Here is a 21,445-nt window from a genome sequence, read left to right as displayed (position 1 = left end):
GAAAATTTTGGGGTATTGAAAGATACTTAATACAAATCATCAAATCTTGTGACACAGATGAGGTTGGAGAGAATGAGAAAGATTAGAACCTAGAAATTAATACTTCATAGAACTGGGATATTCATATAACTTAATAAAGCCATGGTAGTGGGAATGGGGATCTGAAAGTTAAATCTGGTTAAATTAAACATGTTGCTACCTGAATTCTTACATGTTTCAAACAAAACTATGAATATTGTTTAGACATTTTTTTGTCGGTCATGTGACTTGAACTCTGGGCTGGGCGCTGTCCCTGAGCTCTTCAGCTCAAAGCTAGTGCTCTACCATTTGAGCCACAGTGAAACTTCTGATTTTCTGGTGGTTAATTGGACATAGAAATTTCATGGACTTCATGCCCAGGTTGGCTTTAGACCACAATCCTTAGATCTCAACCTCCTGAGCCGGTAGAATTACAGATGTGAGCCACCACTCCTGGATTACAAACTTTTAAATTGTTTTCCAGTTACATTGCTGATGATCAAGTGAATCAATATAATTTAGAACTGTATTTTACTTCATGATGTCTTTTCCTTCTTTTTATTCATGACACTTTAATGTAATTCAAATAATAGATGAAAGATCATCTTAATAATTTAAATGGCAATGAAAAGTTTTAAAATAGATATTCAGGGAACAGCTTGGAAAGAATGTTAAGAAGATACACTCACCAGTTGCTACCATGGAAAATTAATGATGCCTGAACAGAATTTGAAAATTTATTTCTCACTTGCATTTAAAATGACCTTTTTTCTTGTAAACAAATGTTATGTCAAAAATCAAAATCTATTGTAACTTAATGAACAAGCTGTTTGCATTTAATTTATGCTATTAGCCAGTTTAGTTACAAGCATAATAATCTTTCTTGTAAAAATAAGCAAGTCTTCAAATTCAGTGAAAGTAATAATCTGAAAAAATTTCTAATTTGGAATCTAACTGATTTGTTTTAGAGTAGTTTTCAGTATTTTTTTTTCAGAATAAAGGTATATTTTGTAAGTCTGCAACATTATTTTTAAATATTCATGATATTTTAAATGTAAAAATACAGGATTATTTGCTCATACTAATTTTCTTCACAATATTACTCATTTTCATTTTGATGTGTTATTATTTTGGGGTGGGGTCAGTCGTGGTGCTTGGATTCTGGGCTGGACACTGTTCCTGAGTTCTTCAGCTCAAGGCTACCACCCTTGATCTTGAACCACAGGGCCACTTCCAGTTTTCTAGTAGTTAATTGGAGATGAGAGTCTCATAGACTTTAGTGCCTGGGCTGGCTTTGAACCATGATCCTCATATCATAGTCTCCTGAGTAGCTAGGATTACAGGTGTGAGCCACTGCACCTGGTTAAGTATTATTTAACAGTGCCCTAAATGAGTTACCAAGTATCACTTCATAACTGGATAAGAGCAAATACATCTTTAAAGTTGTTAATGTTGGTAGAATATAAAGTATAAGATGTAATCATATTTAAATGACACACATTAAAATTTATTCCATAGGACTTACCCAAAATGTACTTATAAGACAAATCTTGTTTCAAAGTAATGCACCTTCTATCTGGTGACTATAATGTGACCCTTCTATTAAATACAATAAAAAACATCAAAAACTTTTAAAAGACATATCTTGTTTCAAATGTGTCATTGCTTTATTTTCCTTTCCTATGATCTCATTTTGCTTCCTTCACCTGTATGCACCCTCTAAAATTCTAGAAAATATGACAATGGGAGGTATTTTTAATGCTACCTACATATGGTTATAGTGCATATTTTCTTTTGATAGTGTCACATTACAATTTTAGCTCAAGTGTAGGTGCTTGGATGAATAACTATTTATTTCCTTCATTATAAAAGTGAGAGTAAGATAAAAGCTTAAGTAAGTTAATGCTGTAAAGATGCACTGACCCAGAAATACAAATGGACAATTTCATTGACAAATGATTCAAGTCATCAGCTGGTAATAAACACATTCAGAATACTCGTCAGATCTGGCATCGTACCTGCTTGATGCATTGACAAGCGTCTTCAAACTACTTGGATTGCGGATCAGCTTGTCCAGCATGTTAACTATATCATCAAACTTGGGCCTGCTATTCCGTTCTTTCTGCCAGCAATCCAGCATTAATTGATAGAGAGCATCAGGGCAATCCATAGGGCTTGGCAGACGGTAGCCTTCCTCTACTGCCTTAATCACCTGCAGAAAGCAAAGTAAACCAGCTCAACTCCACAGATTTAATACAGGATGACTTGAGAAATGTACTCCACCCAGCTTTCAGCGTCACTATTTTGTAATTAAATAACTAGATTCTATTATAAAATGAAAACAAAAGAAATAAATGACCATGGTATAAAGATACTTTCTTCACATTTGTAAAGAAATGGTAATCATTTTTTTTACCTAAAGTCTTGGTGAAGGGTGATTGGTACAATAATTGACATAAAATGCATTCTTCATGTTTTATTTATTCTTCTATGCTGGAATCAAGTAAAGATTAAATTTTCCAGTGATTTCCCTGAAAAGTTAATGTCTTTTTAATGAAAAAATATGTGCAGAGTCACATTTTTAAAGTAATAGAACGGCAATTTTGCATCAAAAAAGACTTTTGGGTGGTAAATGATGGATAAGGCAAAGGCTAAATTAGCATAACTGTCTCATGTCTCATTTAATAATGTCAAGGTCTGAATGTTTATGATCATCTGCTGATTTCTGTCAGGAATTGGAAATGACTATGTTAGTAGCACAGGCATTACAAACATCATTGATTCTAAATGTAACCACACATGACATCAGTCTAATAATGGAATTTCTTATTAAAAGCTTTTGTAATAATGTAGCTGCCATAAAAATTTCTAACCCCAGAAAATATTTGTTCATACTACCAAATTTAACAATGCTTACTTCTTTCAATTTTCAAACCTCTAATAGTTGATTAATGATAATATAATATTAATAAACATATTTCTCAACACTGTAATGTGTGTATCATATGAATAGAATTACTTGTGACTATGTATAATTGATAAACATAATTATGTTATTCCACAAAAATTGATTTCTTTTTTTAAATGACAACAATTATCAACAAAGGAATTTGGCAAAGATAATTGTCAAAGATTGGCATGGGCTCAGCTTCTCCATGATAAAGAACTGACATCCACATAAATTCAGTGACAGATGGAAAGATAAAGTGGTAGGTGTAAAGGATTTTATAGCCTAGGAGTTAAGCTGAAAGTAAAATTAAATGCCTTAAAGCTTATCAAACTAAAATGCTTTTTCTGTTAACTGGAAATAAGACAAATTTTCAAGGGGTTAAAAATTATCAGTATAATTTGAGAATCTTTTAATCTGAAATGATTGGAAGAAACTCAACATGGAAGCGTGCAGCAATCTAGCCAGAGCACAGAAGGCATCTTGGATGGTAAATATATGAGTATTAAAAGTACATGATCATAACTTGAAAGTTGGTATACTATATATGCCCATAGGAAAAAAATACACAATAAAGGTCCCAAAGAAGAAACAAGAGTTAGGAAAGGAAAAGAAAAATACAGGGAATCTGAAAATCCACAGTAAAAAGAATAATTAAGTACTGGCCATATACTGAACTGAAAAATGGTGTAACTGGATTAAAGCAAATCACAGAATTTCAACAACTATAATGCATCTAATTATCAAACCTTCATGCATCTTAGGAAATAATATATTCAGACCATAGATAAATGAGAAATACACTAGTCTAAATATACAAAAGCCTGCTGGTGGGAATGAAAACTGGCATAGCCACTCTGGAAGGCAGTTTGGAGGTTTCTTAAAAGACTGCAAATAGGTCTTCCCTGCCATCTTGCCATACCACATTCCTGGGCATCTACCCTGAGCATCATAATCAAGGGTATGACAAGGACACCTGCACAGCCATGTGAACATGAGCAATGAATGGCTGCACTATTCCCAATAGTCAAGTGATGGAACTACCCAGATGAATGGATTCAAACAATGTGGCAGATATATACAAGGGAATTCTACAAAACAGACAAGAAAATATAACGGCATTTACTGGGAAGTGGATGAAACTAGAACAAATCATGTTGTTCAAGGTAAGTAAGTAGGACCAAAGGAATAAAAGGAGAATGGTCTCCTTGATATGTGGATATTAGATCCAAACAGTACAAGAGCAATGACTCAATATTCGGGTACTGACATGGTCTTAGTGATATAAATATAACTACATAGACATAAAAGTCTATGATGGGCTATAGACTCTATAGACATAATGTTATATAGATAGAAATGTATCCATGATATACTAAGTCTCAGCTTAATTTTAATTATTTTCTAAAATTTAAATGCCAGTGATTGCATGTATAGATTCCCTGCTTGAATACTTGTTTATTAAACATGGCATTTGAAATACAATGTATAAAATCAGTGTTAAGGGGACCAAGACATGAGAAAAGGTATCAATGTTTGTGAAGTAATGCACCTTCTATCTGGTGAATATAATGTAACCCTTGTATTAATTACAATAAAATATATGGAAAAAAATCTTTTAATAAAAAAATTGCAAAAGAAAATTAAAATCTTGAATTTCTAGAAATCTTTTCTGTTGTTGCTGCTTTGTTTTGTGTCCCATCCTGCTGCCAGAACTCTGAACATAACAGATGCTGTCCCTAATCTTTTGTGCTCAGGGTTAGAGCTCTACCACTTAAAACACAACTCAACTCACTTCTATTTTCTTTCTTTCTTTATTTCCCTCCAGTATTGGGGGCCTGAGCCCTGTCCCTGAGCTCTTCAGCTCAAGGATACCACCCTAACCCTGGAGCCTCAGCCCCATGTCCTGTTGTCCAGTGGTTAACTGGAGATAGGAATCTCAAGGTTTTTAGTGCCTAGGCTGGCTTTGAATCATGATCCTTAGAACTCAGCCTCCTGAGTAGCTAGGATTATAGGTTTAAGCCACTTCACTCTGCCTGACTTCTATTTTCTTGGAGATAAGTGTCTTACAGACTTTCTGGCTATGCTGGTTTTAGATCCACAATCCTCAAATCTCAGCTAACTTCATAGTATGGATTACAGGCATGAACCAACAGAGCCTGGAAAGAAGTCATACCTAACAATGACCAAAAATATTAAAATAAAAACTTTGCATTGGTATTCATATCTTAATGACAGTCCATATTATTGTAATTAATAGAAGGGTTACATTATATTCACCAGATAGAAGGTGCATTACTTCACAAACATTTATACCCCTTCTCATGTTTTTTTCCCCATTTCTCTCCCCCAGCCCCTCCCTTCATCTTGTTTTTCCCCCTTCCCTATCCTATTTTAAACAAACAAATAAACATGTATACCATTTACCAGATAACAAGTTAAGATACTGTAACAATATGAGAATAACCAAGAGACAACAAAAGAGATGAGAAATAACAATAATTACACATTCTATGGCTCTTGTTTCCATATCCTGGAGGTCCTTTCATTTAGCCTCATACTATATGGTCTTATGCATTTAGATTTTGCCCTATTGTAAACCTCTGCTAGGAGAGTCAAAGGTTTATACTAATTATGACAAATGAAGGAAACCATTGAGCCTATGTTACTTTGAGTCCGGCTTACTTCACTTACTATGATTTTTTTCAAAGGGCCTCAGATCTAAAATATATCTGCAGCTAAAAAACTGAAACTCTTCAAAACAAATCTTCAAATAAACAACAATCCCATTAAAACATGGGCTAAAGAATTAAAGAGAGATTTCTCTGAAGAAGAGATAAGAATGGCCTTTAGACACATGAAGAAATGCTCAACATCTCTGGCCATAAAAGAAACCTTGGGCTATACTAGCAGAGATCTGCAATAAAGCAAAACCTTGATACATAAGGCCATATAGTATGAAGCTAATTGAATGGACTTCCAGGATATTGAAACAAAAGCCATATAATGAATGATTGTTGTCCTTAATGTACTATGTTATCTCTCATCTCTTTTGCTGTCCCTTGGTTATCTCATATTGTTACAGTATCTCACTTTGTTATCTGATATATTGGATTTATTTGTATTTGGTTATTTGAAATTGATAGGGAAGGGGGGAAAACCAAGACGGGGAGGGGGTGGAAGGGTGTGTAATGGGGACCAAGACATGTGAAAGGGTATCAATATATGTGAATTAATGCACCTTCTATCTGGCAAATATCATGTAACCCTTTTATTAATTACAATAAAAAATTTAAAAAAAGAAATGAGATTCCACCTCACTGCAGTTAGAATGGCCATTATCAAGAAATCTAATAACAACAGATGCTGGAAGGGATGTGGCCAGGAGGGATCACTACTACACTGTTGGTGGGAGTGTAAACTAGTTCACTATGGAAAGCAGTGTAGCAATTGCTCAAAAGGCTAAACATAGAGCTCCCCTATGACCCAGCAATTCCACTACTTGGCATTTACCCAATCATCCAGAAACAAGGACATAGTAAACCCACACGAATGAACGATGTTCATTGCAGCACTATTTACCATAGCAAAGATGTGGAACAAACCTAGATTCCCCTCTGTAAGACGATTGGATCAACAAGATATGGTATTTATACACAATGGAAATCTATGCTGCCACCAGAAAGAACAACATTGCCCCTTTTGTAAGGAAATTGAAAGGCTGGGAAAAAAATCATATTAAAGTAAGGCAGATCCAAAGGAACATAGGCTCAATGGTTTCCCTCATTTGTATTAATTAGTACAAACCTTGGACTCTCTTAGCAGGGGATTACAATAGCTCAAAACCTAGATACTTAAGGCCATAAAGGGTGAGGCTAAATGAAAGGATCTCCAGGATATGGAAACAAGAACTATGTAATGTGTGATTGTTGTTCTTAATGTGCTATGTTATTTCTCATCTCTTTTGTTGTGCTTTGGTTACTCTCATTTTGTTACAGTATATTCCTTGCAATCTGGTATATTGTATATGCATTTATTTGTTTATCCTAAATAGGAAAGGGAAGGGGGGAAAACAAGATGAGGGGGGATTGGGGAGAGAAATGGGGACAAAAACATGAAAAGGGGTATCAATGTGTGTGAAGTAATGCACCTTCTGTCTGGAGAATATTACTGTAACATCTCTATTAATTATAAATAAATATATAAAAAAGAAAAAGAATTATAAAAAAGAAAAGAAACAAAACAATTTGGGCTGATTATTACAGAACATGGCGGTAGTCTTAACTATCCTGGAAGCAGAGACAGTAAGAAAACAAATTTGAAGTCAGTCAGAACAAAAAAAAAATAGAAGATTTTGTCACACACAAAAAGGACAGGATGAATAGACTAAGTTGTGGAGCACTTACAAAGAATTTGCAAGTATCTGGTTTTAATCTTTAGCACTACAAAATAAAAAGAGGAAGAAATAATGTAATTTAGGAAAGGTGTGAACTTTTATCTCATTGAATCATTTGTGTATGTGTGTGTGTATGTGCGCATATACATGTATGCATGTGTGAATTCTCATGCATATCTTAATGAACTTTTCTGAAATAACTAATTTGTAAGATACTGACTTCCTTCTTTTATTATCTGCAAATAGTTACACAAAGGATTTGCCATTCAACAAGGCCATTTATGAATAATTTATTAATATAATGCATCTTCAATCTTATCCCTTTCAAGATTCTTACCCACCTTTCCTAAACCTACCTATTCCCACATTTTTGTTAATGTTGTAGGGAACATACTAGATTATCTTACTGCATTAATCACCCCCTTTCCTCTTCATTCATTTGGGCATCTCCCTTTGACCCCAACCCTTTCTGATTCCTGATGTTCAATTCGTGGAACTTTGACTTTGCCTTTTTAATTTTTGGTCCGTACTGGGGACTTGAACTGTAGGCTGGGCTCTGTCCCTGAGCTCTTCAGCTCAAGGCTACCTACGGCCCACTACACTTGGGCCTTGGTGCTGACCATGAGCTCATCAGCTTAAAGCTACCACCCTAATACTTAAGCCACAACACCACTTCTGATTTTCTGGTGAATAATTGGAGATAAGAGTCTCATATAGTAAATTGAGGTAAAAACTACACGAAATTTCAATCTCTCTCTGTCAGAATACCAATCATTAAGAAAATAAACATTAAACTCTGGCATGTATTTTTATCACTAAAAAGGCAAAAAAATTAAGCAACTATGACCCTGTCCTGACTATTGGAGATATACCTGAGATATTATAAAACAATATATAAAGAGGATAGCTACAGATCCATGTGTATTGATATGTGAATTCCATTAGTCAAATTTTGAATCAGTTTAAGTGTTCAGCAGCCAATGAATTGGTAAAGTAAATGTGAGAAAACATCATATAATCCTGCTGCTTTATAAATAAGATCTAATACAGCAAAAGCAGATAACAGAAGCAGATAATAGGGGGGTTAGCCCTCCCTCAAAAACATAAGTTGGGCCTGGGAGTTTGGCCTAGTGGTAGAGTGCTTGCCTAGCATGCTCAAAGACCCAGGTTCCATTCCTCGGTACCACATACATAGAAAAAAGCTAGAAGTGGTGCTGAGGCTCAAGTGGTAGAGTGCTAGCCTTGAGAAAGTCCAAGGACAGTGCTCAGGCCCTAAACCCAAGCCCAAGACTGGCAAAAAAAAAACAAAAAAACAAAAAAAAAATCCACATAAATTGACTGAGTTTGGTTAGAGTACATTGTATATATTTAGAGAAAATTTGTAACATCTAATATAGGATAAGTTCTGCTTGTACATATATATGCTAATAATCTTCCTTAAGGATGTAGTCATAAAGCAATGCACATTCTAACAATACTCAGTGCCTTTTGTCTTGTTTTAAGTTTTTCTGTTTGCGGAGGCTAAGGAGGGAGTAAGGTGAGAGAAAGGGTGAATGAATGCAGCAGTGGTGCTCACTAGACATTATATTGGAAAGAAACTAAACAACGTATAAGGGGTCAGGAAGGAAAAACTGGGAGAAAGCAAGGGAAGTGATTTCATTGTTCAAAAGGCAATATATTCCTTACCTGACTTATATAATTGTAAACTCTCTATACATCACCTTTACAAGAACAACAAGGCAAAGAAAAGTAGGTAAAGATTGGAGAGAGAAGGCATGGTTGAAAATGTTGAAAGGGGTGATAGTCATCAAGATGTATTCTATTCCTAAACTGCCTTGTTAAATGGCAACTCCTTTGTTCAACTTCTTAAAGATAAGAAAAAATAATCCTTTTGAGGCACTGTCACACTGCTTTCCATAGTGGTTGAACGAGTTTGCACTCCCACCAACAGTGTAGTAGTGATCCCTCCTGGCCACATCCCCTCCAGCATCTGTTATTATTCATTTTCCTGATCCTGGCCATTCTAACTGGAGTGAGGTGGAATCTTAGAGTTGTTTTGATTTGCATTTCTTTTATGACCAGAGATGCTGAGCATTTCTTCATGTGTCTATAGGCCATTTTTGTTTCTTCTTCAGAGAAGACTCTCTTTAAGTCTTTGGCCCATTTTTTAATGGGATGGTTGTTACTTTGGAGGTTAGTTTTGGATTAATTCAATTTTTTGAGTTGTTGATATATTTTAGATATGAGGCCTTTGTCCGTTGTTTGGTTGGTGAAGATCTTCTCCCACTATGTAGGCTTCCTGATTAGTTTACTAGCTATGTCCTTTGCCATACAAAAGCTCTGCAATTTAATGCAGCCTTTCTCGGATTTGTTGTGATTCTTGGCCCTTATTAAGAAAGTTTCGACCTGTGCCAAGGAGGCCTAGTGTATCTCCTATTCCTTCCTGTAAAGTTTTCAGTGTGTCAGCTTTTACCTCCAGGTCTTTGATCCATTTGGAGTTAATTCTAGTGCAAGGTGACAAAGAAGGATCCAACTTTAGTTTTCTGCAGGTGCTTAACCAGTTCTGCCAGCACAACTTGTTGAAGAGGCTGTCTTTCTTCCATTCTATTTTTTTGGCTCCCTCGTCAAAGATTAGGTGGCCATAGGTCTGTGGTTTAATATGTGGGTCCTCAGTTCTATTCCATTGGTCTTCAGGCCTGAGAACTCCCCTATGACCCAGCAATTCCACTACTTGGCATTTACCCAACCATCCAGAAACAAGGACATACTAAATCCACTAGCACAACAATGTTCATTGCAGCACTATTCACCATAGTAAAGATATGGAAACAACCTAGATGTCCCTCACTTGATGAGTGGATCAACAAGTTGTGATATTTGTACACAATGGAATTCTATGCTGCTGTCAGAAAGAATGACATCGCCCCATTTGTTAGGAAATGGAAAGACTTAGAAAAAATTATATTAAGTGAAGTAAGCCAGACTCAAAGGAACTTAGGCTCAATGGTTTCCCTCATTCGTCATAATCAGTAGAAACCTTGGGCTCTACTAGCAGAGATCTGCAATAGAGCAAAATCTTGATACATCAGGACATATAATGTGAAGCTAATTGAAAGGACCTCCAAGATATTGAAACAAAAGCCATATAATGAATGATTGTTGTCCTTAATGTACTATGTTGTCTGTCATCTCCTTTGCTGTCCCTTGGTTATCTCATATTGGTATAGTATCCCACTTTGTTATCTGATATATTGAATTTATTTGTATTTGGATATTTGAAATTTGATAGGGAAAGGGGGAAAACCAAGACGGGTGGGGGGTGTGTGTGGGGGTGGAAATGGGTAGCAAGACATGTGAAAGGGTATCAATGTATGTGAATTAATGCACCTTCTATCTGGCAAATATCATGCAACCCTTTTACTAATTACAATAAAAAATATTAAAAAAAAGAAAAAAATAATTCTAAAAATGGATATTGAAAATAGATTACTTCTATGAATTTGAAACCTCTTGGGATTATGTTCTTAGAAATCTATGTATTCACTCATCAAAAAAAATTAAGAGAAAGATGCAGCATACACATATAAAAATTATGTTGAGTCTTTTTTTAACTTTTGGATTTTGGATTTGGATTTGGATTCTGAATGCTGACATATAAAGTTATTTGCTGTCATAAGCAAGTTTCTACTAATTATACTGGCTTTATCCCAGTACCTGAAGTAGCATTTAAATGAGATCATCTTAGTGGCTCTGGTTTAATTTTATTTGTTGGTGATGGTACAGGTTTCCTCTGTGATATAAGAAGCAGTCTTGATCTAAAGGAAATCAACTGCCACATACTGTCCTTTTCACATGGAGGACAGTTTCCTCCATGAAATTTAGTTTATCTGGGTGACTTGATAAAGAACAGGTAGCAAAGCCTGTTCAGGACTAGGCAGTATCTAGAATGGAGATATTATGGAGTAAATCAATTGAAACTAACAATTCAGTCCTTCAACTGTGCCTTTTGAGAATTTTTTCCAATGAAAATACTCAGTGATTATGATCTTCAACACAGTCATTTTGGACAAAAATCCAATATAAATTGGAGCAGGTAACACTTAATGTTGTATTTAGTCATTAAATGCCATTGATAATTTCAAATATATTAGGGGGAAAAAGCATATACTGACATTGTATGAAAGGGAAACATTTTACAAAGACTTGTGATTATAGAATCGTGTTCTGTAAACTTGTTATGAAAGAAGAGAAAAATTGAAATTTTACTTCTTATGAGCAAATTCTAAAATATTATAATACTGTTATTTATTACTGATTTTCTAAATTAGTTGAAATAATATTTAGAAGGCAAATATTGAAATCGGGGAAAATTGAAAAGCAGTCAAGAATAAGAAAAATAATAAAACACTCATGGTAGTCACATTGGTTTACCCTACAATGCTGGAAAAAGCTACTAAGTATCAAAATAGAAAGCAATGACAGAATAGAAAAACAGAATTATTCTCAAGATAGAGACTGAATTTGAAAACTATTGATTGAAATAGGAAGGCATGTAGGATTAGGTGATTTACTTCATATCCTTCTCCTTTTATTTTTATCCAATAACTAGAGTACCCAGTGATATAAGAAGTGCTATCATTATAGAACTTTGATAGTATGTGGCTGAAGGCTGGGATTTTAGAAAGCATGTTGCCAGCTGAGGTGCCATTGTGCTTGTTCTTGCACTTCAGCTTCTTGGCAAATGAGATTTCCTTGATATAGGCCGGTACGTGACACCATTCTTTTTCCCAAGGCAAGTGAGCTTGGCACAAGGAAAATCAATGGTAGCAATTTGGGTGTGGGGACACTAAATACACAGAGATTCTCTGTCCTGCTGTATGCTTGCTGGGAGGAAGGAATCCATCAACCCACAGGATGTTGCCAGCAGAGAAGAATGCTATGAAAGTACTTTAGCACAGCTGGTCAGTCAGTGTCCCTGGTTTCCTTCCCACCCCAGGAAGTCTGAAGAAATCACACAGTGGAGGAGCCTATAGTAGTAATCCAAAAAGAAGTTGCAGTATAGCACATTCAATAGGAATGCGCTTCTCTTAATAAAGCAGACTCATACATGGTTCAGTAAGGTGAAAGGCAGGCAGCAGGTGAAGGGAGTTTCAGGATTTTTATTAAATCACACACTCCATTTTGACCTTTTAAGAGGCTTCTATCAAGAGTCTTTGGAAGTGCTCAAATACAAGCCTCACTAGAAAACATGAAAAAAAAGTCTGTCTGTCTTTCTCAAAAGGAGCATATAGAAACAGATTTTGGCAGAGAAGGAACACAAATGTAGTTATTCATTCCTAGGATATCTAGCTTGTTTCAGGCTGGGTCTCCAGTTGGACAAAGCACTTTCATTGCATGTGCAATGAACCTTAATTTAAGTTGAGCTTGAATTGGTGTGTCAGAAGTAGAGTACTAGGTACCGTCATGGACTTGTTAATCAAAATTCAGCTGGAGAGACATAGTAAATAGCAATCTCTGAGAGCAGTATTAGAACAGCCATGTACTACAGAGCATAAAATAAAGTGACAATTGGAGAAAGTTAAGTGTTTCTTAAATAAGTATAGTATTAAGTTAATAATGTTCAATACGCTGGTTTCACAAAGAAGTAAAGAGCTACCAGTTCATAGTATGAATGTGTTATATATTTGAGCCAGTGTAATACACATAGTAAGAAATCAATACTCTATCTGCTTTTACCATTGTTATTTTAAGAAAAAAATACCATCACGATATGACCCCAAATGGAAAATAATGTATTGAACAGTGATATGATTAAGGTGTTGGATTTCATATCATAAACATTCTTCATTTGAAAACAAGATAATTTCATTTTCTTTGATTTTATGGTTGTAATATTTGAAACCACGAATTCACTTTATTTTACTGTGGTACAAATATCTGGGTTTTTTCCCTCCAAAATTAAATATACAATGGAACATAAACTACATTTTGTAACTTGAAGAAACACAAACCATTCCTTTTAATCTTTAAAAACATTCACCATGAGATCAGTATCATTCTTTTTTATTTTTGGTTGTGGGGCTTGAGCTCTGTCCCTGAGCTTTTCAGTTCAAGGCTAGCACTTTACCATGATGAGCCACAGTGCCACTTGTGGTTCTCTGGTGGTTAATTGGAGATAAGAATCTCATGGACTTCTGTACAGGGGCTGGCTTTGAACTGCAGTCCTCAGATCTCTCCTGAGTAGCTAGGATTCCAGGTGTGAATTCCAGGATTCCAGAGCTAGCACATTCATCCTTTTTGTAATAAGATATTATATATCTTTGTACCTGTCCGTACTCATTTTTGATTCCTTTTTCTTCATTTTAAAGAATTATCCTGACATAAACTGAGTGAAGCATCATCACTACATTCCACTTAAAACTGTTTGACAAGGAAATGAGTTTGATGTAATTGTAACATGTACTTTTACTCTAAGTCATTTGGGCTTCTGTATAGTCTTTATTCAACAACAGAAAAACAAAGGGCAAGCAAAATATTTCACATTTTCAAAGAACTGTCATTTCAGAATTAAAAAAAAACAATGTGGTGAATCTCTGAAATCAAGGAACAAAATATCTATTCTAAACATGAAAAAAAAGTAGCTTTGAACTCACATCTTGATTGGTCATTTCCCAGTAAGGTCTTTCTCCATAAGACACAACTTCCCACATCACAATTCCATAGCTCCAAACATCACTGGCAGAAGTAAACTTGCGGAAAGCTATTGCTTCTGGGGCAGTCCATCTGATTGGGATTTTGCCTCCCTAAAAAATATAAAAAATTAAAATACAAATTAAAAACTGCTCACATATTTCAAGGGTATCTGGGGATTCTGCTGTCTCACGGTACGATCTAGAAAGAGATGGAGCATTTTTAAGTGAATCTGCTTGACGGCATGAAGTCTCTTTTCACATCTCCCAGCCCATAAGCACTTGTGGACTAACTGCTAACTGGCTGTCCAGAAGGTTTCTACTTGAAATTCTCTTTGGCTCTTGAAACCCATACAGGATCACATCTCAATTACAGTCCTCAGGATGGCAGCTTAAAGTTGGAAAAAGCAAATCAATAAGGTATATATGGTCAGGGTTTTCTAGCAGAGAGTAAAGGACTCAAATTCCATGCATTTTTAAAATACTGAAATTATGAATAGGAAATCTAGGCTGCTAAATGCAACTCTGAAGGGTATAGTCACTAACAAGACAAGCAGAAAATAATATGTATGTTAAAATTTAAACATATACTAAAACACAACACCTTTTTCTTTCCTTTAAACTTGATTTTCTCCTCTTCATTTTCATTTCTTTCTGTTTTCGTTTTTGAAGGAATAGAATGTTTAATCTTGGAAATTGTTTTTTTTTAATCATTGAAATTAAGAATTGCAATTGGATTATTGGGAAAAAAAGTATGTTTCTTTTTTACATAAGAGAAACAATGATTTGGTGTGATTAAGGTTAGGTTTGTATAGTCTGATATGATATATGAGCATGTATTTTAAATTACTCTCTAGAGTGATTTTCTTCTTTATATTTAAAATCAGGATACTCCTATATCCAAACATTTCTTCTTAAGTAAATATATATTGATAAATGAAACTGGAGAATAAAAAGAGAGAGCAAGTTTTTCTTGTAGATTACCATTGTTAGTATCATTTAGTGGGAAAAGCCTGATTTAATTTGCATTATCAAAATGAGTCATAAAATGTCATAATAAATATCAAAATAAATGAGGAAATGACAATTCATATTATGTTTTCAATTTGGGGAAGATGATTATAAATGTATTTGCTCTCTTTTGTATGATCATACTATTTGTAGAAGACTTTCCTGGAACTCACTTTTGCCAGATAAGTATTGATAAGCCTAGATCTCATCACATATAGAAAAGTGATATTTCCTAAGATGAAATTCAGATGCTTCTTAATGATAGCACTTTATTGATGTTCTTAAACTTTTCCTTGTAATTTTTTCCTCTGGTCCTCTCTTCAGCACAGATGTCATTAATATTACTGGAGTACCCTTATCTATTCATTCTTACGTTTTACGCAAAGTGCTACCATGTCCAATTTTAGTGGAGTCAGTTTTGAGAGCATTGAGATCTCTGTCTCTCTCCACAGTTCTGTAGAGAGACAGCAAGAATCAATAGACCTGAAATAATTCATCCTTAGCAGTTAACAAAGACATCCATCAGTCAGCGACAATATGCTTATCTACAACCTCAATCTTTATCAGGTCAAGTTCATGAAGTGCAACTCAAATCTCAGAATTATTAATTGAAGACTCATTTATTGAAAATAAAGGCAGTGAAATTTGAGTTCAGAAGAGAAGAGATATCCCATCAAAATTAATTTATTGATAAAACAGTTTGACCTTATTAAGTTTTTTCTTCCTCAAATTACTCTTGCCTTCAGAACAGTACAGACTCTCATATATCTATGTCACAAAGCAATGATGTGAAAACAAAACAGCAAGATTCATTATCTATTGAAGAAATTATTGTTAGGCTGTCAATATATTTAGTATTTAAATGTTGAAAAAAACACATGTAGCACATGGGTCTTAATTGAAGATGAACATTAACAAGAGGATTCTCTCTTAAAACAAAATTGAACTAATTGGAAAAGAAAAAGGCTTCATAATGAATCCAGATATTAAGAATATGTAAATTAAAGATGTTAGGAAGATTTAGAATTAAATATTGTTTAATTTAGAAGGTCAGCATTAGGAAATGCAATATAATAATCTGTCCAAATGTTCTGTTTTAGCCAAAGAAGTGTTCTTATTCCTGAGCAAAACTTTCAGTTACATACTTTATTAATTAGGAAGCAATACTTCTCTGGGAAAAATTTTTTGATTTATAGTCATTGTAATTAATGACTATATGGATAACTTCTAAGCTATGTGGATAACTGACCAATTTTCATTAGATGCAAGAGTTTTCTAGTACAAAAGAACAGTAGGTAGGTATTGAAATATTTCCAGAAAATTCAATACTGTTTTGAAAAAATAGCTGTCTTTTGCCCAAAAATTCATTTTGTTATTGAATAAAAAATATTGAAAATAGATAAAATTGTTGAATATTTTTATATCTGCTTACATATTCATATTTATATGTACATGTCACTCTTTTTCTGTCTGTAAGTCTAAGTATCTACCTACCCTTCTCAAAGTAACATGATTTATTGTTTAAGAGATACTATCTGAATCTGAATATATTTGAAATTGACTATATGAAAAAGGAGAAATGGATATTTTTAACTTTCTCTGTTTCTCTCTTGCGTTCTGTCTCTTGCTGAATTGGTTAAACAAAAACCTTTTCTTTTTTGTTTCTTTTAATGTTTTAAAAAATTAAATTCAGGGCAGGTAGTTTGACCTAGTGATAGAGTGCTTGCCTAGCATGCACGAAGACCAGGGTTTGATTCCACAGTACCATATACACAGAAAATAGCTAGAAGTGGTGCTGAAGCTCAAGTGGTAGAGCTCTAACCCAGAGAAAACTCGAGGACAGTTCTCAGGGCTTGAGCTCAAGCCCAGGACTGGCAATAAATAAATAAATAAATAAATATATTTCTAGTAGATCTCACCCTTGTGGTATAAGCTGCCTCGGGATCATCTTCCAGGACCCTGGAAAGCCCAAAGTCAGACACCTTGCACACAAGGTTGCTGTTGATTAAGATGTTCCTAGCAGCAAGGTCTCTGTGCACGTAGCCCATGTCAGAAAGGTATTTCATTCCTGCAGCTATGCCTCTCAGCATACCAACCAACTGAATCACTGTGAATTGGCCATCATTTTTCTGAAAATAAAACAGTAAAATATTAGTCAAGCAATACAATCACAGGAGGAAAATATGGCAACATCTGCCTTTAATCTCCAAATTAATATTATCACATACCCAAATTCTTATGCCATTCCTATCTGAAGAAGAATGGAAAACAGTATAAACTACATAGCAAGCTGACAACCTTTATCTGGCCAAACCAGATAAAGCCTCAGAAAAGTCTGGACCAAAAAAAAAAATTCATTACTATTTTTTTTTTTTGCCACATAGCTCCTTTACTCTCAATCCTAGCTACTGGGAAGCTTGAGATTGAAAAAGGTCTGATTCATGACAAACTCAAGGAGAAAAGTCTATGAAACTTCTCAGCCCATATCTGGAGCAGTGTTAAATGCCTGTCATGTCAACGTTTGTGAAAGGATGAGACAGGAGGACATTCCTAGCCAATCTCACACAGAAGCCTCCAAAAGACTTCATCTTCACACGTGGATAGACGAATGAATGTGGTAGCCCACACCTTCATTCCCAGCCCAACTCCACATGCCCACTTGGAAAGTAAAATCTTATTCTAAAAATAAACATTCCCAGTATCTTGTGTTTTGTTTCTCATTATCATGCACTTAAGTGAAAGCGCGAGGTCATGCATTCTGAGGTGCATAAGTTTTCTAAGAACATTTTTTTTCAAACTGTACTTAATTTTGGATTACAATTATTCTGTTTCCAATTTCCCCATCCTATTTAACAATTTTGCTTTCAACCTGAATGTCATACACTTTTTATAGCAATTCTGAATAACCAGTTTCAAATCTTACCTTTAAAAATGTGTCTAAAGAGCCATTTTCCATGTACTCTGTCACTATCATCACTGGCTTACCTGAAAGTAGAGCGATATAAACTGTGATATGATTGATTTTGATTTTTTTTAAATTCATCTTATTTTATTGTATTTAGTGTCTTATGAGTATTGCTGTTGCACTGCTTCACTGTCCTTTGGCTCACCATTTTAATATTCCCCTTCCCTTTCCCAAACCAGATAAACTTATATACAAGCTTTCTTGCCTAAAATTATTTTGCAAAATTTTATTGGTATCCAAGTTTATGGGTATATTTATGTTCATGTATATGCATCCTAGTGACATTCTCCTTGAGTAATAAACAAGTTTGTGGCATTATGATGATATACTCAGTGGATTGGGCCCATGAGAAATAAGGTGTTGAAGGTGTTGTATGGTTAGTAACTAACAGTTAAGATAAGCATATATGTGCGTGTGTGTCTGTGTTTGTGTGTGTGTGTGTGTGTGTATGCTCTCACAATGGTTAACTTCAAACTTATCTATGTTCTTATAGTTAAGTCCTATTTCAGTGAAGAAAATAATGCAATGTATCAAATATTTTCATCTTTGATTAATTTTGAATCAAAGTACTTATCCTCTCTGACCATCTTCTTTATGATCCATACAATATAAAATATATATTGCAATTCATCTCTATGTTTTGGTAACTCTTCTTAGGGGGATGTATGATTACTTACTTTTCTGCACTCCAACCACATCCTATCTTCAGCAGCCCTAAGTTTATTAGTTCTTACAAGATGTGTTCTAATTCCATTGCCTTGTGAAAATTTCCATAGAAATCATCAAGGTTACCCTCTTTTTTTGTCATGCCATAGTAGCTTAGAAGTTGATTTGGCAGATTCTAAAGCCATAGAGCTGTTTCTTTTCTTTTTTTGTTATGCCAGCTTACTTCCTATGACAGTTCATTTTTTGTTCCCAATTGACTACAAAAGCAATTCCTAGGAAATCTGTTACATCTGTAATTTGGGTTTTGATGCTAGCTGGACAAGCACTTTTCTACTACTCTTTAAGTAGTTGTATAAAGGAATTTCAGTTGAACATGTTAGTTTATGAATGCAAATTCATCTTCTTTAAAAATTTATGTTTTTATCATTTTTAAGTGGTTGTATAAAGGGGATAACAATCAACAAGTCAGTTTATCAGGACAATGTTTCTTCATCGATACCACCCTGTTTTGCATTGTCTTCCATTCTTCTCAACCCATCTTCTGCTCAGTTTTCTTAGTTTCATTGCATATGCATCAAATATTATTACTGCATCCTCTTTCCATGTTATAATTGCAATTTTTGTTGATGAATAAATGTTCCTAATTTAAAATGTTTTTCATTTATTTTAATTATATTTCTGATCACTTTAAAGGATAATAGACAATATGATTTTTTAAGATACTATATTCTGCTTGGAGCTCTTTTGGTTCTCAGACAACAGACACTGTTTCAGTCTTTCATTTAGTCAAAAGCTTTTGTTCTGGCAGAGAAACTCATGTATCCTGATTTGCACAGCTGTGTGAGTATCCTGGTACATTACTGTGAGAGTATCACGGATGCACTACTATGTTCATTTGACTCCACTGAGACCTCAAGACATCTTCAAGAATCAATCTGAGTTTTTGTAGAGATATCATGTGGTAACTTGGACATGAGCTTGCTTTTATTTGTTTTATTTATTCATTTATTCATTTATTTTTACCAGATACTCTGGAAGTATTTTAGTAAACTATCAGTGAGTAAGTCTAAAAGGGTTATGTGCCTGTTGAATATATGTCCTGATATAAACTGGAAATAAGTAGATTCCACATTGTAGAGTCATTCAAGAACTGTATTGCAGCAAACTTTTAAGGGAAAATGGCTTCAGTTTTTCCTCTTTAGTATCTTTTCACTCATACTCTCCATGAGCAGATATTTTGATGATCAAAACAAAAAATAACAAATAAACAAAATCTAAGTCTCTCTTTATCTAATTTTTTTAATGTCCCTTATCTTTCCAGAGCTTTCTTTTTCTATCCATTCACAATTCTTATAGTTCCCTACAATTCCTTGCAGCCCCACAGTAGTATTGGAGCTTGATCTCAAGGCCTGACCACTATCCCTCAGCTTTTTTACTTAAGGGTATTTTTCTGCTACTTGAACAGCAGCTCTATTTCTGGCTTTTTGCTGCTTAATTGGAGATAAAAGGCTCATGGATTTCCCTGATCAGATTGGCTTCAAACTTCAATCCTCCTATCTTAGCCTCCTACAGCAGTGAGCCAGTAGAACCTCCTGGTAATTATTATTTTTAAAACAGTGGTTATTTTTAGGAGAGGTATGTACTTGATATTCATCATGCTAGAATATTTTTCAACTAGTTTTAAAAGTTAGATTAATTGTTCATGACAATACAGACCATAAAATGTCAAAACGAAACATTATTTGAGCAATGTCATAGGATCCTAAACCATCTCTTATATTCAGTGCAAAGGAAAACAAGTGAATGCTTGCAAACAAACAGGATCATTGTTATTGTTAGAAAGAATGAGGCCATCAGGACCTATTAGATTATTTTCATGCATGCGTCATTTTAATGCTAATTGCATTTAGTTTGGCTTATGTTTTGTCTCAGTTCCTGCTAGCCTACAAAAATGACATACAATAATTAACATGGTTCACTCTAACCCTGTAAATTCAATCAAGTTGTATAAATCATTTTTCATTATACAACTTGAAGTACAGAGTAGATCTGCCAATAATTTTGAAAGTATATTATCAAAGATTCATGTGAAAAGATCTAATAAAGCATGTCAAAACACGATTTTAATCACAGAGGAGAGTTTCATATTATTTACGGGGAGCTTGTCCCATAAATAGTCTATGCAGGAAAAATACTTTATCTGTGGGTTCATGTTTATTATTCATAATGATAAAAGAGCTCCAAATTATTGACTTACTGGAGGTGCATCTTTGCAAGGCACTGTTATTATTAAATGTTATTAAAGTTCTACTATTATTAAATTACAACAGATAGTAGTATTCAAAGAGACTTGGGAGTCAATCTATTATTTCAATTGAGTACAAAAAGTTCAATAAAAAACTTCAAACTATAAATACTATTCTCTCGCCTTCTATGACTATGATCTAGATATTTAAAGTATAACAACAAGAAATTATATAATTGCTTTTTATTATAGTAGAATCTTGGTAATTATGTCTATCTTATACCAAATAACTTATCTATTGATAAAATGACAAAAAAATTTATTCCATCCTCATATAAAGTCTACAATTATATCCTCTAATCAAGATGCTAAAATAGTATCTTGAATCTACCTATATATAAGAAGCATTTATAGCACAACAATGTTCATTGCAGCACTATTCACCATAGCAAAGATATGGAACCAACCTAGATGTCCCTCAGTTGATGAGTGGATCAACAAGTTGTGG

At 34.3% G+C, this 21,445-nt stretch overlaps 1 protein-coding gene across 6 annotated transcripts in view; it reads right to left on the bottom strand.

Annotated features, from left to right (window-relative positions):
- The window catches only part of Epha5 (EPH receptor A5), a 286,938-nt gene that overhangs the window by 13,353 nt on the left and 252,140 nt on the right, over window positions 1-21,445 (bottom strand). For all 6 annotated transcript variants that reach the window (XM_090343502.1, XM_090343504.1, XM_090343505.1 and 3 more), the window contains 4 exons: window positions 17,985-18,046; window positions 16,981-17,190; window positions 14,015-14,164; window positions 2,037-2,230 (listed from right to left, as the gene is read on the bottom strand). In XM_090343502.1, coding sequence (XP_090199628.1) covers window positions 2,037-2,230; window positions 14,015-14,164; window positions 16,981-17,190; window positions 17,985-18,046 — 616 coding nt within the window. The remainder of the gene's footprint in view (window positions 1-2,036; window positions 2,231-14,014; window positions 14,165-16,980; window positions 17,191-17,984; window positions 18,047-21,445) is intronic.

The sequence above is a fragment of the Megascapheus bottae genome, chromosome 13, assembly GCF_031878675.1.
Source record: "Megascapheus bottae isolate mThoBot1 chromosome 13, mThoBot2.hap1, whole genome shotgun sequence".
In the NCBI taxonomy this organism is placed as follows: Eukaryota; Metazoa; Chordata; class Mammalia; order Rodentia; family Geomyidae; genus Megascapheus; species Megascapheus bottae.
Note: the sequence above shows the minus strand (reverse complement) of the source record. Positions and strands in the feature narration are given on the sequence as shown.